The 22,077-nt window shown below is 36.4% G+C and overlaps 1 protein-coding gene across 5 annotated transcripts in view; it reads right to left on the bottom strand.

Moving 5' to 3' along the window:
* Positions 1 to 5,364: 5,364 nt before the first annotated feature.
* The window catches only part of WRN (WRN RecQ like helicase), a 140,799-nt gene continuing 124,086 nt past the window's right edge, over positions 5,365 to 22,077 (bottom strand). For 4 of the 5 annotated variants that reach the window (XM_030938104.1, XM_030938105.1, XM_010370864.2 and 1 more), the window contains 3 exons: positions 21,499 to 21,661; positions 11,843 to 12,033; positions 5,365 to 6,129 (listed from right to left, as the gene is read on the bottom strand). In XM_030938104.1, coding sequence (XP_030793964.1) covers positions 6,022 to 6,129; positions 11,843 to 12,033; positions 21,499 to 21,661 — 462 coding nt within the window. In that variant the 3' untranslated portion in view covers positions 5,365 to 6,021. Of the gene's footprint in view, positions 6,130 to 10,447; positions 10,480 to 11,842; positions 12,034 to 21,498; positions 21,662 to 22,077 lie in introns of all 5 variants that reach the window. The other variant, XM_010370865.2, reaches the window with a different exon arrangement.

The raw sequence follows: 22,077 nt of genomic DNA, 5'->3' as shown, positions 1-22,077 counted from the left end.
AAAGTTTAAATATCCCTTCCACCCTTCCAACTCCACTCCCCTGAAATAACAAATGTTAATGATTAGGAGTGTTTCAGTCCATAACTTAAAAAAAAAAAAAAATTGTGCATTCACATGATCTCTTTTTTTCATTCAGAGCCCATTTTTTCTCATTTATTATGTGAAGTAAATGTTTTCTTTAAAATGTTTTGTTTCTTATAGAAAAGTTTTTTTGTGGATGTTTTTTCATTGAATCTTCAGAGTAAATCTGTCCCTCTTAAGCATGAGATCTGTGTTGAGTTTTCTTCTATTTATTCCATCTTTCATGCATCTAGCATGTTGTCTTGCATGCTACAAATGCAAATGTTTACTGAATGAAGACATAAATAAGTATAATACATACTTGTCAATTTTAAACATTGAGTTAGAAAATATAGCTGATTGTGAGGCTAAAGTTTAATTAATTTTCTGAGACATAATTAAAGTTCTGGGTTTAATGAATCGATATTAATAGAATTAATATAGTAACTGTAGTAATTTAGTACTAATTAAGAGTAACCTACTAGATACCTTTCTCTTGCAAGTGAAATCTGTTTAAATACTTCTATGCAATAACAAAGTTAAACATTCATATGAAATATCTCCAATAGTAAAGGCAAATACCTTTCAAATGGTAGGGTCTCTACTTAAAAATCACAAGCAGATACTAATTTTTCAATGATACGTTTTACATTGGAGTCACAAGAGTAATCTGTTACTTGAGTAAGATAAATTATCTCAAGCATTACAAATGCGTAAATATCAAATATGTACTTATTATTACTTAAACATAAAACATTACTACCAAAGGCTTAATTTATTCTATATTCTACTTATATCTACATTTTCTCAAGGTTTAAACACATTTACCCAGTAAGGAAACAAGTACATTATCTCAAATGATTTCGGGATTACATTCCCAACCAAAATCTGGTAAGTACCTTCTCAGATAGCTGAGACTGCTGAAGTCAGCTACCCCATCAAGGCTGTAACTAACCTTCTTCACTGTTTCTGTGGTTTTGCAATTCTTTTCCATAAGATACTTAAAGTCTATTAAGCTCAAAAACTACTTTGGGTTCATTCCATTGGATCTTTCATGCTCTTAATTGTATGCAACCTATTTGAACAGGAAGAATCCTATATTCTTTTCTCATTCTGTCTGGTACGGATACAGCTTTTTTGAATTCCAGGTAACAGTCAGGGCTTTGTCTGACTCTATGGTCACAGGCTACACCTGGGGAATTCGCCTTCAGCTCACCTGTTCCTGTATAAATATTCCGTAATGTGCCGAGGTGGTTCTGGCCCAGCTACTTGCATCTGGTGATGAGGCAGGTACAAAAAGACAGAACCTCCAAACACACTCAGGTGGTAGGGAGCGAGGGGAGGGAAACTTGGAAGGTAACAAGTTGGTGCAAGTTATTGCTGTTTTTACCTTTACTTTTAAGCCCCGCCCCCACCAGACCTGGGAAAGGAAGGAGAGGGGGCCTCTTCTGACTCCGCTCCCCAAGGGGAGGGGGGTTTGCCTCTGAACGTGGGAAGCATGACCAGGTTTGGATCTAGGGCGCTGGGGTCCTGGTGGTGCTCCAGTGGGCCCCCTCCCTACCCCTGTGACTTGTCCAACCTCCCTACACCTTCAAATGACAAGTTCGGCCCCCCAAAGTCCCCAGTGATTAATCCAGCAGTGCTCCCATTCTTCACACAGGGTGGGGACGGACTTTAATAAAACACTCGGAGATCCCACTGGTGCGGGTTGGAGACCTTACTCTGCCGGTTCGCAGTTCCCTTACCCTGAGTACACGACTTATGCTCCATTTAATTTTCCATAAGAAATTGCTCTCATGTACTTGTTCTGTGTCATTACTTCTAATGGCAAAATCACCAATTACTTTTGTTACCAGTGGAGGGTGTCCAGGTTTTTGGTGTCTTGAACGAAGAACTGGACAAAATGCACAAAGCAAGGAAAGAATGAAGCGACAAAAGCAGGCATTACTGAAAATAAAGTACCCTCCACAGGCTCCGGGACTCAAGAACCAATGGGAGGCTGAAGTGAAACAACCAATCAGAGGCTGAAGTGAAGTCACAAAGGTTACCCCCATGCAAGCATCTGATTGGTTGTGGAAAACGACCAATCAGAGGCTAAAGTGAAGTTACAAAGTTACATTTCTAGGCGGACAAGACTTGGCCTGCAGTCTGATTGGTCACAAGTTACATTCCTACGCAGAAAGCAACAGAGGTACTTTCAATTTTCCATCTGCCACGCAGAAATGTTGGGGGGAGGGGCGGTTGCAAAGGGAGTAGCCATCTGGTCCTTTTGTTATTTAGGTGTGGAAAATTGGGGTTTTCCTTTCGATTTAGTTCTAGGAAGTCAGTGTGAATCGGCCTTGGTTTCCCTGCGTCAGACCCTATTCTCCTGCCACACTTTTGCACCAACCTAATACAACAACCCATACAGAACTTAAAGATCCAGGAAGCCTCTGCCTCCATCCAGGAGCTGCTTCATCCTCTACTCTGTGTAACTACCTCTGAGATTCCATATCCTTTAAGATTAAAAGCACTTTACATTTTCTATGTCTGTTGACGGGTCTTTCCACCAGTCACATCACTGTGCTTCTGTGGCAACTGAATACAACTGGAAGTGAAAAACAACTCCTCATTCAAATGTTTCTGAAATATTCAGAGGTAGGGCTCATTTCAGGAAAGGCATGAACCAGCAGCTCAGCAGGCCACACACCTACTCCAGATCCAACGCTGTTACTAGGGACTAGCTTAGATGAGGTCACAGGTGCCAATCCAATATCCAGGTGGGAATTATTCTCCTTGGAATGAACCCCAACAAAAATCAAAAGCCACAAGAAATGGGGAAAGAGAGAATTTATGCTAGGAAGGCATAAAGTCCACTACAGATAACATAAACAACAACAACAACAACAACAACAAAATTCTCTCTCTTCCCCTCTGGCTATGTATATGGCATGAGACTATACCATATTTCATTTCAAGAATGTTCAAAGCAGCTGGGCATAGCGGCGCACGCCTATACTCCCGCCTACTCAGGAGGCTGAGGCAGAAGTATCACATGAGCCCAGGAATTCAAGGCTGTAGCATGCTATGATCATGCCTGTGAATAACCACGGCACTCCAACCTGGGCAACACAGCAAGATCCTGACTCATTTTTTTAAAAAGGTCAAAGCAGTGCTGTTTAAAACAGAAAAAAACTGAAAGCAACTTTAATGTCCAACAATATGAAGTAAGGTACATAATTCACTGGTATACCTTTATAATAAAACATTACACCAGCATTTCTCAATCTTTTCGGTCTGAGAACCCCTCTATACTCTCACAAAAAAATCACTGAGGACCCTAAAGAGCTTTTGTTAATGTGGGTTATATCTATCACTACCACTTTTGTCTGGCTTAACAGAAGTGGCTGGATTCTCAGATCTGCTTCTGCATTCAATCCATTTTGATATGCTGTTTTGGCTGAAGTATATGAAAAAGATCTGACTTTACACAGGCACGTAGTTGGAAAAGAGAAGAGTATTTTAATAGTCTGTTCAGATAATGGTGGACGTTCTTCTCCAACATTTTACCAAAACCTGGACGAGTGATAGTTTCTTAAAGATTAGTTGCCGTGTGCAATCTGAAACTGTATCAAAAACTTTTTCATACTCTGTTATATTCATATCCATTGGTCCATCTTGTACTCTGAACAGATCTTTTACCCAGTCATGATTTTTTTATTTTTGAGACGGAGTCTTGCTCTGTGGCCAGGTTGGAGCGCAGTGGCACAATCTCAGCTCACTGCAATCTCCGCCTTCTGGGTTCAAGCAATTCTCCTGCCTCAGCCTCCCAAGTAGCTGGGATTTCAGGCGTGTACCAATACACCCAGCTAATTTTTGTATTTTTAGTAGAGACAGGGTTTCACCATGTTGGCCAGGATGGTCTCGATCTCCTGACCTCATGATCTGCCCGCCTCAGCCTCCCAAAGTGCTGGGATTACAGGCGTGAACCACCGTGCCCGGTCTCAGTCATGATTTCTTAACATCACATATTAGTCATCCAGAACATGCTGATTCACTGAGTTATAAGGATCTTCTAAACACAGAAAAAATATTTATATAATATCAAAAACTCACATTTGTTAATTACTATCCATCTCATTAGAAAAGGTTTTATGTAAGACTGTGCACGGTGGCTCACACCTGTAATCCCACTATTATGGGAGACTGAGGTGGGAGGACTGCTTGAGGCCAGGAGTTCAAGACCAGCCTGGGCAACCTAGAGACCTCATCTCTACAAAACATAAAAAGAAAAAATTAGCAGGGCATGGTGGTATGCACCTGTAGTTCCAGCTACTCAGAGGCTGAGGTGGGAGGATAAGAAAGAAAGAGAGACAGACAGAGGGGGCAGGGTGAGGAGGAGAGAGAGAGAGAGAGAAAGAGAGAAGTCTTTATGTTAAGGAAAGCTGTCAAGCCTCCAGTGGAGGAATACAACTTTTCCAAAATTATACATTTTGCTAGAAATCTCCAATTTTATCATTGGCACAACAAATACCATCAGTTGTTTTCCGTGAAGAGGCCATCTTAGTTCAATTTTGAGAAAATGTCTGCCAAACATCCAAATCTAAATAACCAATCATCGTTTTTCGTCATTCTTTTCAGTGAAAATGGCATTCCATGAAAAAAAGCAGCAAATTCAATTGGCAACTCAAATAATCAAACAAGTGCTTCTCCTAGAGACAGCCTCATACCTGGGCATGCAGCAGATGTGTCTGTGCGTACTTGCTACTCCATCACACAGGATATTCACAGGGTATTGCAGATGCACACACAAAAGCATGCAAATAAATGCAGAAGCCATGGCTGGAGAACTACATATCACATATTTAATAGGCGCCACTACCTTCTGGTAATGGAATGCAGAAAAATGGGAATATACGAGACTTTTATATTTTACTTAAAAACAAGTGAATATAAAAAAGTCTGGTGGGATACACAAAAGAGGTTGACTGTGATTAGCTACTAGTAAAATTATGAATGATTTTTATTTTCATTTTTCTCACTTCCCTGGATTTTCTAGTTCTTCTATGACAGATAAATTTGTTTCTTAACAAGACATTTTTATTTACAAGAAAGCCAATCAAAGGCTTTGAAATGTATAGTGAACTGCTTAAAGTTAAATAACCATTGTTTGCCCAACTCTGTGTCACAGTAAAGGTTTTAAATTAAGTCACATGTGCTACATAAGAGAGATTAGAATCAAATTCTGACATCCTTGAAAAATAAAGGTACTTAAAGTAATTAAGTAAATGAAAGCTAAAAAATAAAAAATATATATCTATAATATTCAGTGTGAAAAACATTGTTTTATTATTTGAAAAATAATAGAAATTGTATATAAAATACAAAATGTACAGTTGCCTAGTGCAATTGGTATCCGTTTTACATTTTTTACATTTTTTTCCCCTATTTAATGGCACCGAAAATGTGGTTTCATTTTCACTGGCCTGGTTAACTAATACCATTTAACAATGTGTTTAAGAGCGTCTTCAAAAGATAGTAAAGATAATTTGTAAAATAACTATGCTTTCTTACATTTACAAAACAGAATTTTGATAATATATGAATATTTTATATCACATAATTACCATGTAACTACTAATCTGTTATCTATATCAAATCACAGCACATAACATTTTCCAAATACACTGTTTTAATAAAGAGATTAGAAAATAGGACAGTAACAGTTTCTTAAAGCAATCTTACAGGAAGTCTAATTTAATATTCTATTAGGTAATGTACTCACGTAGCCTTCCAGAAGACCCAGAAACTTTACGTGAATTGCGGAAGGCTGATTTAAGATGCTAGTTCTTCAATAAACAGTGAACTTTGTAATCAGAATCATTTTTAAGTCAAAATACTATTCCTTACTCTTCAGAAATAAAATATAACTCTCCTCTTGTAATACAGCAAGAAACATTAATTGTTCCGGTAATTGCCAGCTTAACTAAAAAGGCCTCCCCTTTCCGTTTTGTCCATTAATTTCTTGCTGGTATGACTTCCTTTGGCAAACCACACAGGTAATTGTCTCTTTCTCTCTGCAGATGAAGTCTATAGGAAATAGAAAGAAAAGAAATCAAATCTTTGTACTACTGAGAAGGCGTATTAGTTGCAAACAAGTAACATAGGTTCCTGAATATACACCCATCCTTTCTCCTCCATCCAAAAAAAAAAAACAAAAACAAAAACAAAATAGTGGTTATCTATATAATTTATTTCTGGATCAAAAAGTAAATAAATATAAGAGACACAAAATCACTACATCATTTCTCTAGGCAATTACTTGCCATCTCATCATGTAGTCTTAGACACTCAAGACACTCAAGACATTCAGTAAGTAAAAATCTAGATATTATTTCAGATCTATATCCCATGGTGTACTTGCTTTGAGTTGACCAAAATGGTGAATTTAATGTTTTGAGGAAGGAACATGCCTGGGCATGTATACACACACAAAGAGTTATATTATGCATGTGAAAAGAATATAGCTTCTAACATCTACAATGGGAGGTAGACAGACTTGTCCAATCAGCACCCTGTAGAGTGGCCAAGGCATAGTATGCTTAACAAACATTTGCTAAATAAATGGAAAAAATAAAAGTTTCTTGTCTCATAGACTCATCTGAGAATCACTATAGATCCACTTCCCAGAAAAAAAGAGTAACGTGCACACTTTCGCACACATTTCAGCAGTTCACATGCCAAAGAGCTTCTAAACCTCAGGTTAAACATCCTTGAAAAAAAAAATTTTAAGGCTGAGTGTGGTGGGTCATGCCTGCAATCCCAACACTTTGGGAGGATTATTGGAGCCCAGGAGGTCAAGTCTGCAGTGAGCTATAGTCATGCCACTGCACTCCAGTCTGGGCTGCGTAAGACCCTGTCTCAAACAAAACAAAACAAAACAAAACAAAAAACAAAACAAACAAAAAAGGTAGTGTTTGGGTACAATACCATCTGCACATGAAAAAGAATTAAATAATTTTAAGTAAGTGTTTCATAAGCCTAAAGTGGCATACATTTGTGTTATCTCAGAGTATTAGATCCTCGGGATAACACAACAGAGAAATCATTCCATCATGAGTACATCCTGGAATCCAGAGTTAATTTGGGGTTATTATTAATAAAAGTAATTGAGAAATTTTATGAGAAGTTTGGCCTTATCTAAGGTACAATGTGTCTGTTAGCCTAAAATACAAAAATACCATTTATTCCATTTCAAGAATGAAGACTATCTAGATATTGTTCATCAGATGCTTGCTATGTTTGATTATATTTTCTATGTTTAAAAAAGGCTTTGAAATATTTAACAGTAGGAAAATAGCAAAAGATCCTTGGCAGAAGACTCTGAAACTTCATATTTAAAAAACTTAGCTGTTTCAGCTTAAGTAAAAAAATCCAGGGTAGAAAAAAGGGCTTTGTACATATCAGCAAAGGCTAAAGAAAAAACTGGCTAAGACTGCAACTTTGTTCCTAGGTACCCAACTGCAAGCAGGGAAGAGAAAATCAAAAGAATAGATGAGACTTATACACACTGTAAGATACTATGACTTAGAAATAATAAATATTGGGGATATAAGGTGGCATACAGAAAAGGCATTTTGCATTTTTCTAATGATCCGTGATGTTGAGCTTTTTTTCATGTTTGTTGGCTACATAAATGTCTTCTTTTGAGATGTGTCTGATCAAGTCCTTTGCCCACTTTTTAATGGTTTTTTTTTTTTTTCTTGTAAATTTGTTTAGGTTCCTTGTAGATCCTAGATATTGGACCTTTGTCAGATGGATAGATTGCAAAAATTTTCTCCAACACTGCCAAAAGAGGAGGACATCTGAACAGTAATAGAGCAGAGGAAGAAACCCTAAGTCATGTTGTATGTAGCCTAATACCATGGAGTAGCATAGACTTTGAAATCAGGCAGAACCAGGTTTGAACTTTAATTGAGCCACTTGCTAAATGTATGACCTTATTATGCATGTTACTTAAGCTTCAACGTCTTCACAGAGAAATGGAAATAATAGTACATAACATCACTGAATTATTTGGAGTTAAATAAGAATAAATGTAAAATAGTGAAATCCTGATTTCTTCTTCACACTCATTAATTGGTAGCTAATATCATTTCAAGTCTTCTGTATTTCTACAAACATGATCATCAGCATTTATAATGGAATTATAATAATGATCTCATTTCATTGAGAAAAGGGGTATTACTTACACTGAGTGTGTCTTTTGAGTGTCAACAATAAATATTTGAAGAAGTCTTCAGTATGAGATCTAAGTTACCTCATAGAAACAATGTCTTCCAGTGTCTACTTCCTTCATCAGTAGACTACTAAAATTCCCAGCAACAAAATTTTAAGGGCCTCTTTACATCTTTTTAATACTCTCAACTCTGTTACCAAGCTATTACCATTAAGTTGAAACATCAACTCATTTGCTGATTATATGTGCACATACGGATGAAGCAAATACAGAAATATGTAAGTTATGTTCACATTTAATTTCATTTATAAACAAGGTCAATCCATATATTTAGTTACCAAGCCTGATGCATTTGTCATGAAAACTATTTTCATACGTCAATTTTACCTGTGAATCAGCATCTGTAAATAAATCTTCTACAAAACAATTTGTATAAAATTGTACAGTCAAGAAAAATAAGAAAAAAAATGACACAGGACGAGAGGGTACTGGGAAGACGGTGGCAGCAGCAGCAGCAGCAGAGCTTTTAATCTTTCTGAATTCCAGAATTAAGACAGAACTAGATAGTAAAACCCCAAATCCATTGTTGACATTTACAACAAAATCAAGTGTAAAGGTATCCTTGGGAAACTAAAACTGTAACAATGTAGGGGCAAACCACCAACAGCAATTAAGACCTGCACAGTACTGACATCTGTATGGGAGAAAGCAGAGGCAAGCAGGGAGGTGTCTGATAAGAAGAGAACCCCAAGACAGCCCACAGGCAAACACTGGGAAGACAGATTAATGAGAGATTAATCTGATAATAGCATCTGAAAATGGGAGAGCTTTTGTCCAAGCCAATAGCGAGTACAACGAATCCACAGTGATCTCTTAGGTGAAGAGCGCAGCTGGCTACTCTGAACCCTGGGACTAGCTGAGGCTGCCTTCTAGGAGAAGGCTCCACATTCAGGAGAAACCACTGGAGTTAAATCAAAACCAAGCAGGACAGGTACAACAGAGACCAAAGGGAGACAAAGCCTAGATAAAAATGGCAGAGTAGATCTCATAAACCAAGTTTCCATATTTTAGACATTATACAAAAACATTAGAGACAGATGTGAAATTGGGAAAACCATCCTGAACCATGCCTTCTTTTGAAAGTACAGGAAAACTAATTTCATATGAAAACGAGCAAAAGAAAAGTATCAAGGTCAAATCTTTGACACCAGAAAGACTTGCTTAGATACAGAATAAAACTGTAGCCTTTCAAAATGAACTGGAAAACATTAGGAAAATTATCTAAAACACAAAAAGACATCACAAATCAAAATTAGAAAAATTCAAAACTGGGGGAATACTGAGGGGGAAAACTGAGGAAAGAATCAGAAATAAAAGAAAAAATTACAGAAGTCTTCAGTTAATAGGGTTGCTCCTTTGTTAAAAATAAAATAAAATAATATCTCTCTATATAAACAAAAAAAGAATTTTTAAATCTAAAACCTTTAAAAAATAATTTAAAAATAAGTGAATACAAAGCTATGTGGAATACAGAAATAAATACAACTGATTATGTTAAAAGAGAAATAGAAGGTGAAAAGGAAGAAAAAAATTTAAATTAAAGAGAAATGAAGAAATAAAAAGAATGCATGAAAAGTGACAAATATTGAAGCTGGGTAAAGAAGATCCAACATACATGTATAGGAGGAGTTCCTGAAGAAGAAATACAAAGTAATGGAATAAAACACTAAAAAGCATGATTTAAGAAAACTTTATAGAAAATTTTTTAAAAAACTATCATTTAAGAAAACTTTCCAGAAATAAAAGAACACTAAATATTTAAAGAATCCACCATGTACCTATGGATATTGAATCCGCATTATCAATGCCAAGACATCACCTTTCTGTTAAACAAAGACATGATTGAGCTTCTATCTTAATAGCAAACACAAGAGATGTAAACATAACAATACGTCAACTAATAAAAAGGATTTGTTCTAATGACTTTATCCTTTGTCAGAAGCCTCATAATTATAAAATGAAACAGACTAAGGGATATAAATCAGGTCAGTAGAGAAGATGAATGCTAACATATGACAGATTCTGAAAGTAGGCCTCCAACACTCTACAGAAATCAGCTTTTCATAAAGGGAGGCTGATGAAGACAGATCCTTTGGATGACTCACTCACCTCTACTTCCTAGTCCCAACACCATTGTTTCCCTAAATAGGAAAAAGGGGCCAAATAAGGTAGACCTTTAAGAATCCAGTAAGCTTAGTAAAATTTCTTCCCACCCAAATCCCCACAATACCCCCCATTCTCTTGTTGACATGTAATGTTACTGAAATAGGGGAAAAGCAAAAATGGCAATATATAGTTAAAATAATATTTTACTACAAATGTGCTTCAATATTGAGGAAAAATAGTAAGTTACACCTTTTCCTGTATTGACAGGTTGAAGCTGGGAAAAAATAAGAGGGTCTTAGGCAGCTGGTATAGATTACAGAAACAGAAGGCTGAGCATTAGAAGCTAAATTTCATTACCTCCACCCAAAATATGTTTTCTTTAATGTTCCTCTTATAGCTAGTTCAGTTATGAACAATATAAAGATTTCCTACTAATTAAATTTCATTAGATTATCTAGGACATGACTCTATATACAGATCTAACTCAAGTACAGAATTTAAAAAGACCAGCTCCCCTTATTTTTAAGCAATTCAAAAAAGTAGCAGTTTAACTGCCGAACAGCCTATAAAGATTACCTCAGAACTAAAGTGTAATTCCTAATTCTCTAATACAAATAATCACCACCACCTACTGCCACACTGAATTTACCAACTAAGAATTCAAACAATTTTTTAGTTAATCATTTCAAAAACATTTATAATGGAGTCATGTAATTTTAGATCCAGAAGATACCGAAGGTCAAATTTTTAAATTTATGCCATTATTTAATAGAGTCATATTACTAAATAATATCTCTGATTGCTATTTATCTCATGCCATACATAGAGCAATTATTTTTGAAGCATTTGATTTTAACATCTAACATAATACTAAATTTGTAATCTATCTATGATCATGCAAAAGCACTAGGAAATGCTGAGAGCCACAAGTAACAGTAATCCTTGTACCTCAGATATTCGTATCATAGTAACAGATGATGATGAATGACAGAATGATAATAAACCAGTCTGGGAGGTATTTATAACACAATTTGTTTTCACTTTCATTAACTACATAAACTGCCATATGCTTAAATTCATTAACTATACATCCGAAAGGAAGATTTTTCCAGGCTATATGGTCAATATGAGGTACAGGTAAAATTTAAGCTGACATTCTATACAGTGAGCTAAACAGATGGACTAAACATCCCTTTTACTGTCTTTTTTTTCAAAATCACTTTTCTCAGATCATATTTATGAAAAATAAAGGAAATGTGGCCCATAGAGAAAGTAATCACATCAGAATTCATAACAGTTCAAAAAATACAGCATTCTAGTACTAGGATATGCAAATTGAAGAAACTGACACTATATGAAAATTCTCTATATAATTAACAGCTTAGTATTGATGCCTACTTCTTCCTTGCTTCTCTTAGAACTTGAAGAGATCTCTTCAGAACTGGGAAAACATCTCCTTTTGTTGACATCACATGAAGGCTGAAGTCTGCTGTCAGTACCATGTTTAAGGATCTCAATTGCCATGTGGATAAGGTACGTGTCAATGTTTTCAGGAACTAACATTCTGATTAGGTTAATTTTACTCATATCTGTAAAAGATAAAAAAAACTCCATTTCAAAATAAATTACAGAGAATATTTTAGAAAACGTATAAGCTAGAAATAGTGAAATATTCTGTAGAAAGGAAGGAGGAGGGTTGCCAAAGAAGTTTCCTCTTTCAAATGCCTATAGCCTTACGGAACGGAAATGGAGTAAAAACTCCACTCGGGTATCACTATCACCTGAAGCCCCTGCCTCCAAGGTCCAAAGTCAGGTCAGTACTATTGACACTGCATAAATTGTGTTTCAAACTGTCTTTTGTGGGCTGCCGTGAGAGTCAAAACAACCATTCATAGAATTGCTCTAAAGGAAATTGTGCTTCCAATTCCAAATATCAATTATAATTAGTTTTTTCTTAAAATAATTTATTCTGATCACTTGTTGGCCTTTTGCCTAAGATCAAGTATAATAATAATTTATTCTTTAAGTAGAAGCTAATCATACTTGTAAATAAGATTCTAATAAAAAGGATTCTTTCAATGGCTATTATTGTAGTAACAAGAGACATAAATGATTTTAAATGCACATTAACTAGATGAGATTTCTGGGAACATATTTCTTATTTTCAGAATCAAGAAACTTTATGTTTTTTTGCAACTCAACAGAACTAATTCAGACTGTGTCAATTTCTTGACACCTTCTAAAATTATGTAGCACCCTCCTATAGGCAAGCCAATAATTATGTTTCAGCACTTCCTTCCAACATCCCATTCTTCTGCAATGCTCCAGAGTGCGGTAAACCCAAGCAGTTTAGAACCTACCCATTCACCTTCACCTAATTTACAAAACATATCAAACATTTGACACCCAACTCAAATCAGTGATCAGAAACCAAGTATTTTTCAAATGACAACCTGAAAAGATGTTCTTTAAATTATTAGTTTTCAGGTTTATATTTTCCTTTCTTCCAAAGATTAGCTTGCTACTCCAAGACTCCTCAAAACGCTGCAGTTTAAAAAGCAAAAAACAAAACAAAACAAAACAAAACACAGGAAGAGAAAGTTATACAGCTAATATAAACTAGGTCAGTGGGTTAACTAATTAAAGTTTCAAAATCTTAAAAAGGAAAAGATAACCTCTATACATAGTAAAATCAGCAACGTGACTATCTTATCTCTTAACCAAACTAAAATTGTATTTGTCCCTTGGTCATTATATCATCCTAATAATGTCAAAATTCCCCCAATTTTACTATTTCATCATTTTTTAATGGCTGAGGAGTATTCTGTTGTATGTGTGTATCCAAATTTACTTTGAGTTCCCTTTTATTTGTCTTCAAATTTTAAAATACGTTTGGAACACCTTGGTCACATTGGTCCACTTTGTTCAACAGTAAATTTTACAAAAGCTAAACACAGATCAAGTATTTCCAGTTAAAATTCAGCATCAGAAGATATGTTGTATATATAAAGTACATACCTGATTACAAAGGCTTATTACAGAAAAAAGTACATAAAATATCTCATTAATAATTTTCAGATTGATTACATGTTGAAATGATAAAAATTCAAATACAGTAGACTAAATTATATTATCAAAATAAATTGCATCCATTTACTTTTTAAAATGTGGCTATTAGAAAATTTAAAATTGCATATGTAGCTCGCATTATATTTCTACTGATAGTGCTGTTTTAGAAAGACCATATAAATTTTCCCACACTCAAAACCAAGTAATATACCACTACATTGCATTAAATTCATTTTCTTCCATGGGTATTTAGAAATTAGATAAATAAACTATGGATGATTAATTTCTTCATATTATAAATGTGACATTTATAAACCAAGTTTTTAGGGAAAAATCACACAAGCTTGAGCTATTATCGTGTAATGGGCTAAACAAATCAATTTTAAAAGAAAAAATAAGATATTTTATTCTCTTTTGAATCACTTTATTTCTAAAATTAGAATGTCTTTTGTTCATAAAATGATGATGCATAAACATCCGCTTATGGTGTTAAACCACTATTAATGATTTAAAGTTAAATGTATAAGGTTAATTTCTAGATATAATTAAAAAATTCATACATTTTTCTAATACATTTCTACAAGTACCCTTTATATAACTATGGTAAATTCATCCTGCATTTCATACATATGCAAATAAGTGGCATTTAGCTTTACAGGTGCATCTTATTCTGCTCTAACTTCCCATGTAAGTAAGTGCTGAAAATATCTACTGGAGAATTCATGACAACACTGCTACACGCCTTCAGTGTTTTCAAACAGATCATATTACCCTTACTTTTGTAGTAGATCCCTTGGAAGTTACTCTTAATTTTCCAGTTACATGCACATTAAGAATGGGAGAATAAAATTAATCAAAATACTATCTAGGTACCTCATTCAATGCCTTAATTTATTATTAAGCATAGTTCGAACCCCAAATCCATAAACAGAGTTTAAAATTATATAAACAAGGACAAATGAAAAGAATACAAAGGTACAAAGCTCCTTTAAAGACGAACAGTTTTCCAGACAAAACCTACTTAACAAATAAGAGTATGAAATTAATAGCTATGTTTTCTCAATTCATAATTACTCTATTTTTAGGTAAAAGATTGTGTCATAATAAAATACAGGAAACTTCTCAATTCAGGATTGTACAAAGTTTAGATTTAATCAAACTTGTTCTTTAAAACTCTAAATTATTGTGGCATGGCTACAGTTAAATAAAATATGAAAATAACATATCTGAATAGTTATTATAGTATGTATATCCTCATTCCTTATTATCATTTATAATCCAACAATGTTTTCTCCAGTAAGAGAACAAAAGGTATTTTATAAAGAAAAAATAAGAATCCAAAAGCACAATCTCACATCCATAAATGATAGTTTCATGATTATGAGTGTACTATCAAAAGAAATAAAAGAGGGCTGGGCTCAGTGGCTCACACCTGTAATCCCAGCACTTAGGCAGGCTGAGGTGGGAGGATCACTTGAGGCTAGGGGTTCAAGACTAGGCTGGGCAATGTAGTGAGACCCCATCTCTACAAAAATATTTAAAAATTAGCCAGGTGTGGTCCCAGCTACTTGGAAGGCTGAAGTGGAAGGCTTGCTTGAGCCCAAGAGTTCAAGGGTGCAGTAAGCTATGATTGTGCCACTGCACTCCAGCCTGGGCAACAGAGTGAGACCTTGTCTCAAAAAAAAAAAAAAAAAAAGAGCTCATGGTTATCACAACCTTCTTAACCTCCTCTATTCTAGATTTAAAAGTAGCCTACAAAAACATACTTTTTCATATTATATGTGCAACCTACAGACAGTGTATTAACAGAACGATAAGTTTTTAGTAAGTATATCTTAAGAAATTTTCATTATTATATTCTGCTTGATTTTAATATTTCTTACTTTAAAAAGTTATCTAACATCAGAAATAGAAATTGCAAATCTTAGAATGTAGAGGGTACTAGATATGGTAAGGGGTAAAGACACTCAATAAATAAAGATACGAAACTGATTATAAATAAGTTAATTTGTTCACTCATCGAGTTTATATACCCATATCCTATATCAGGATTAGAAATTGCATATTTCTTTCCTTTAAGTTAATTGGCAATACAACTTTAACATGAGTAAAAAGAGAAACTTGCTCAGTCATTAATCTTAGACATGGTATTAAAACAGTTTTATAACTCTCTAGGCCTCACATTCCTTATCTCCAAAACAGGGTGGGATAGGAAAGGGAAAGTGTAATATTTCCAATTTCATTTCTAAATCTAAAGTTCCATAACTTTGTGCCTACATGATTTAGAAAGCAAATTAACAGTGCTTCAATTCTTTACCGTAGGCAAATAAAACAGATGTTGTCAATATGTGGCTGAATAATATAATATGAAATTTTCCTTTACCATTTCCCTCTGCCCATAATGAAGTGATGTTAGAATGTCCATTTAGGACATTCAGGAATATATGCCCAAGAATTTTTTAGTGTGAATGAGCACGCATGCATGCGTGCAATGCACACACACACACACACCATTACAACCTGTTTGAGTTCTTAAATTGTATGTCTCTGTAAAATACATGTTGGAGAACATTCTTTCTTATATACTTATTAAGTTCATATATTCTTAAGTGCCTATTAAAACTGACAAACTATAAAAATAATCATATTTAAAGGGTATGTTTAAGACATAAAATTTTACCATCTGTGTCTTCAGTCATCATCATCATCATCATATTCACCACCACCATTTGCTATTATCAGTGCGCCAAAGCTTTCTAAACAGTATCTAATTTACAGTCATGTACCACATAATGATGTTTCAGTCAACGATGGGCAGCCAACAGGAACAAGTATCCATTAGATTATCACACAGCTGAAAAGTTCCTATCACCTAGTGACATCATAGCCATCATAACATCACAATGCAAAGCATCACCCATGTGTTTGTGGTGGTAATGGTGTAAACAAACTCACTTTGCTGCCCACTGTGTAAAAGTCTAGCATATACAGTACATAACACTTAAAAATGATAACAAATGACTATGTTACTATGTTTATGTGTTTGCTATACTATACACTTTATAAATATTTTTTAGAAGTTCACTGTAAAACAAGTAGGCCCTTCTGGAGGTGTCCAGAAGAAGGCATTGTTATCATAGGAGATGACAGCCCCATGCATGTGACTGCCCCTAAAGACCTTCTGGTGGGACAAGATGTGGAGGTGGAAGACAGTGAGACTGATGATCCTGAGCCCATGTAGGCCTAGTCTAATGTGTGGGTTTGTGTCTTGGTTTCTAACAAAAAAAAAAATGTAAAAAGTAAAAACGAATTTAACAAAATCAAAAACAGAAAAAAGCTTAGAGAAGAAGGATATAAAGAAAATATATTTGTACAGCTGTATAATATGTTTGTGTTTTAAGCTAAGTGTTATTACAAAAGAGTAAAAAGATTTTAATTCATAAAGAAAAATCATTACAGTAAGCTAAGGTTAATTTATTATTGGTGAAAGAAGAAAATTTTTTTAACTTTTATTTTAGTTTCAAGGGTACATATGCAGGTACATTATACAGATAGATTCGTATCACAGGGGTGAGTGTGGCCTAAGTGCACAGGGTTTATAAAGTCTACAGCAGTGCAGTCCTAGGTCTTCACATTCACTCACCACTCACTCACTGACTCACACAGAGCAACTCCCAGGGTACAAGCTCCATTCGCGGTAAGTGCCCTATACAGATGTACCCTTTTGTATCTTTTTTTTGAGACAGTCTCACTCTGTCTCCCAGTTTGGAGTGCAGTGGCACAATCTTGGCTCACTGCAACTTCCACCTCCTGGGTTCAAGCAATTCTCCTGCCTCAGCCTCCCAAGTAGCTGGGATTACAGGTACCTACCACCACGCCTGGCTAATTTTTGTATTTTTAGTAGAGACGGGGTTTCACCATGTTGCCCAGGCTGGTCTTGAACTCCTGACCTCAGGTGATCCGCCCACCTCGGCCTCCCAAAGTACTGGGATTACAAGCGTGAGCCACCACGCCCGGCCTTTTTTTAAAAATCTGTTACACTGTATTTCTACTGGGCCTTTTCTATGTTTCACTATGTTTATATGCACAGATACCACTGTGTTATAATTGCCTACAGTATTCAGTAAAGTCACATGCTATACAGGTTTGAAGACAGGAGCTATACCATACAGCCTAGATGTGTAGTAGGCTACACCATCTAAGATTAAGTCCACTCTGTGAGGTTCCCATAAGATGAAATCGCCTAACAACACATTTCTCAGAATTCATCCCCATCATCAAGCGACGCATGACTGTATTTCTCACAATTCTATAAGAGAGGCAATATTAATTCTCCCTGTCTTAGAGATGAGGAAACTGAGGATTAGGGAAATTGGATCACTTGATGGAGGTCACATAACAATGAAAAGCTAGAGCCAAGGCCTAAATACAGATCTGTCTATTATCAAAGCCTTTGCTCTTACAGACTAGACCAACACCATCTGTAAGTTTCAGGCTATAAAGAAGGCAGCTAAATAATAGCAGAAATGCCAATAGAAAAAAAGAAAAGGTTGGCGTGGGGAACTGCACAAATTCTTTTTTTTTTTTTTTGAGACAGTCTCACCCTGTTGTCCAGACTGTAGTACAATGAGGCAATCTCGGCTCACTACAACCTCCTCCACCTCCCAGGGGGGTTCAAGTGATTCTCCTGCCTCAGCCTCCCAAGTAGCTGGGATTACAGGTGTGTGCCACCAAGCCCAGCTAATCTTGGTATTTTTAGTAGAGACAGGGTTTCACCATGTTGGTCAGGCTCGTCTCTAACTCCTGACCTCAGTGACCTGCCCGCCTTGTCTTCCCAAAGTGCTGGGATTACAGGCGTGAGCCACCGTGCCTAGCCTGCACAAATTCTTTCAAAGAATACTGCCTACTATTCAACATTTCATCGAAAGATGCAAATTGCTTTAAGTCCTGAGAGACAATACATTTCTAAAGGAAAAAAAATTCCAGACTATAAGCATGAAGAAGACATTTGAGTCTTTGGCTTTCTCTAAAATGCTATCTCATTCTGCACTGGAGAAACAGAGGTTTCCACAACCATAAATCTAATCCTACAAAGTAGTTACTATTTTTCTCTCTCTGCCTTGATTTCTGAAGTTAGGAAGATCAGAAGATGACCAGGAAAGTTGGCCAGCTTTCTCATAAGATGCCTCTCTAACCTACTTTGGCTAATTTAACCCTGAAATGCTAACTTACTAACTTAAACATGATTAATTCATAAGTATCACATAGATACTCAGATTAGCATGACTACTACATCCATTCCTTACATACACATCTGCATGGGAAGTTATCAGAAAACTAGGAAGTGATATATAAGCAGAATTCGTTGTTAAGAGTATTCCTCAAATATAAATTTCTCCCAATTTTTAATGTCTTTCATTTCTTCTTGTTGTTGTTCAGATGACATTAGGTAATTTTTCTCCTTTTACCCTTATTGTGGTAACATTTAAAGATTTTTCCAATCTTGAGTCATTCTAGCATTCCTGCACAAACTAGAACTTGTCAGGGTGCAAGGTCTTTTTTTTTTTTTTTTTTTTTGAGAGAGAGTCTCAGTCACTCAGGCTGAAGTGCAGTGGCGCGATCTTGGCTCACTGCAATCTCCGCCTCCCTGGTTCAAGCGATTCTCCTGCCTCAGTCTCCTGAGTAGCTGGGATTACAGGCATGTGCCAACACTGCTGGCTAATTTTTGTATTTTTAGTAGAGACAGGGTTTCACCATGTTGGCCAGGCTGGTCTTGAACTCCTGACCTCAAGTCATCTGCCCGTCTCGGCCTCCCAAGTGCTGGGATTACAGGTGTGAACCATCACGCCTGGCGCAATATCTTTTTTTTATACATAATTTTTGGGGGGAAGGGATTTATTGGGCTTATGGATGGCTTTGGTCTTTTAATTTTCCATCTCAGACCTTTATTTTCTGATTTTATCATAATTTTTTAAAATTATAACTTTTACTTTAGATTCAGGTAGTACATGGGCAGGTTTGTTACATTCATATATTGCAGGATGCTGAGGTTTGAGGTACAATTGATCCCATCACCCAGATAGTGAGCATAGTATCCAACACGCAGTTTTTCAACCACTGTCCCTTCCCACCTTTTCAACCATTGTTCCTTCCCTCCCCTCAGTAGTCCCCAGTGTCTAATGTTACCGTTTTTTTTTTTTTTTCTTTTTGAGACAGGTTCTCACTCTGTCACTCACGCTGGAGCGCAGTGGCATGATCACAGCTCACTGTAACCTCAAACTCCTGAGCTCAAGCACTCCTCCTGTCTCAGTCTCCCAAGTAGCTGGGACTATCGGTATATGTCACCACGTCTGGCTAATTTTCTTATTTTTTGTAGAGATGGGGGTCACACTATGTTGCTCAGGCTGGTCTTGAACTCCTGAGCTCAAGGAATCCTTCCATCTAGGTCTCCCGAAGTGCTGGGATTATAGACACAAGCCACCACACCCAGCCTGTTCTCATTTTTATATCCATATGCACCTAATTTAGCTCCTGCTTATAAGTAAGAACATGCAGTATTTGGTTTTCTATTTCAAACATGACATTGACATAACTTATAAATAGGTTATTTATTTACTATACTTGAAGTCCCCTGGCCACTCCCCCACATCCCTGGAACTTAGATGAGCACTACTGTAACTTGCCTCCGTGTCTCTCCTTTCCCCGTGCATCCACCGTGATCAATGAAAGTGAAGGAGGTGTTCGTTCTTTAGACCTTCAGTCAAGTCATGCTCAAGCCTAGAAATAATCCTGTCTTCTAAGTGACTTATTTTCGCTCAGATCTATTTAAGCACAGTATTGACTGTGCTTTCAGAGAGTGATTTTCCAAATTCTCAGGGGGAATTATTCACAAGTTGTACACAAGTGCAAAAAACTTTAAGGTAGTAAAAAGTATCTGCACTGCAGCGTTGGAGATGAGGCTTTTGGTATGGCCACTGCTCTATCATAACAGTCTAAAGAAACTTATCAGATTTATTGAGTTACAAGACCCCAAGTTTGGATTTATACATCTAGGAGAGAAAATCCTCTAACGTATCTCCTATTTATTTCTGTTACCAAAAAAAAAAAAAAAAAAAAGGATAATAATTTAAAATATTTCTACAAGACAAGCAAAGGGGCTTGCTCTCCACAGCACAGCTGAGGTTCTGCAGCAAAGTGACAGGAAATCCTTCTACACAGCGGCCCAAAGAACTTGGTCTGTCCCTTCCATGTCACAGTAACTGATACCAATGACTGTGTTGATTAGAAAGGCTACTCAAGTGAAACCAATGACAAGGACTCAGAAAGGTTTAGGGAAGAACTAGGAGTCAGGAAGCTACTGGGAATGAATGTGGAGAAAAATATGGTTTTTGCAAGTGATGAAGTAGAAATTAGAAAAAATGAAGCACTGTTTTGGATGGCGGGGAAGGTGTAACCTTAAGCTGAAAAGGAAAATAAAAATTTCTCAGTGTATTGGCCAGGTGCCATGGCTCACACCTGTAATCCCAGCACTTTGGGAGGCTGAGGTGGGCAGATCATCTGAGGTCAGGAGTTCGAGACCTGCCTGGCCAACATGGAAAACCCTGACTCTATCAAAAGATACAAAAATAGCTGGGCATGGTGGCATGCGCCTGTAGTCCCAGCTACTCAGGAGGCTGAGGCAAGAGAATCGCTTGAACCCAGGAGGTGGAGGTTGCAGTGAGCCAAGATCACGACACTGCACTCCAGCCTAGGCAACAGAGCAAGACTCTGTCTCAAAAAACCAACAAAACAAAAGAATTTCTCAGTATATTTTTCTCTGAGTGATAATGGGAAGAAAGACTGTTTTCCTAAAACAAGAAAAAGAATCACAAAAGCTTTTCATAATAGCATAAAGGATTAGTGCTGTTAAAGGTGAAAAATATTAGTAGATTGCTTGTTTACTTCATCAAGTCATTAAGGGTGCAGAGGCAGGCCATGCTTCTCACCTGAGTTGACGGGAGGGTTTCGGATAACATCAGCAATAACCTTCTGAACCTCTGGAGTCAGGCCTGCTCGCTCCAAATCAAGGGGGCAGCCAGCTTTCACCGCTTGGAATAAGTGCATGCCAATTGTCATGAGAGGCAGAATCCTGCTCTCAGCTATGCTCTTCTAGAGAAAGAACAGCAAAGGAACCCAGTGAACTTTAAAAGTGTCCACTCTACTCATGGAAAGAAAATGTCCAAAACATTCAGGTAATGCTCAGTGTGAAATAAACAATGAACTAAACCTTTACTTAAACTTTTCATTTTCAGAATTTCTTTAAAACTACCCCCATTACAGCTCTCCATAGGTTCTACTTTTTATACTTATTAAAGTGTATTGAATAAAACAAAATCACCCAGCTTTACCGAAGAATTCAATCCTCGCCCCTCTCTATTCACTTTAGAAAGCCATTAGTGGCAGAGAAGTCATTCTCTGTAAGTCTAATAGTTGTTACAACCTTTGGAAAACACAGTAAACTGTAACCCAATACTATATACACTTGAAATAACACATGATGGTTTGGTTACACGAATTTCCAAGAA

Source organism: Rhinopithecus roxellana, chromosome 9, assembly GCF_007565055.1.
Source record: "Rhinopithecus roxellana isolate Shanxi Qingling chromosome 9, ASM756505v1, whole genome shotgun sequence".
Classification (NCBI taxonomy): Eukaryota; Metazoa; Chordata; class Mammalia; order Primates; family Cercopithecidae; genus Rhinopithecus; species Rhinopithecus roxellana.
This window is presented reverse-complemented; position numbering and strand designations above follow the sequence as displayed.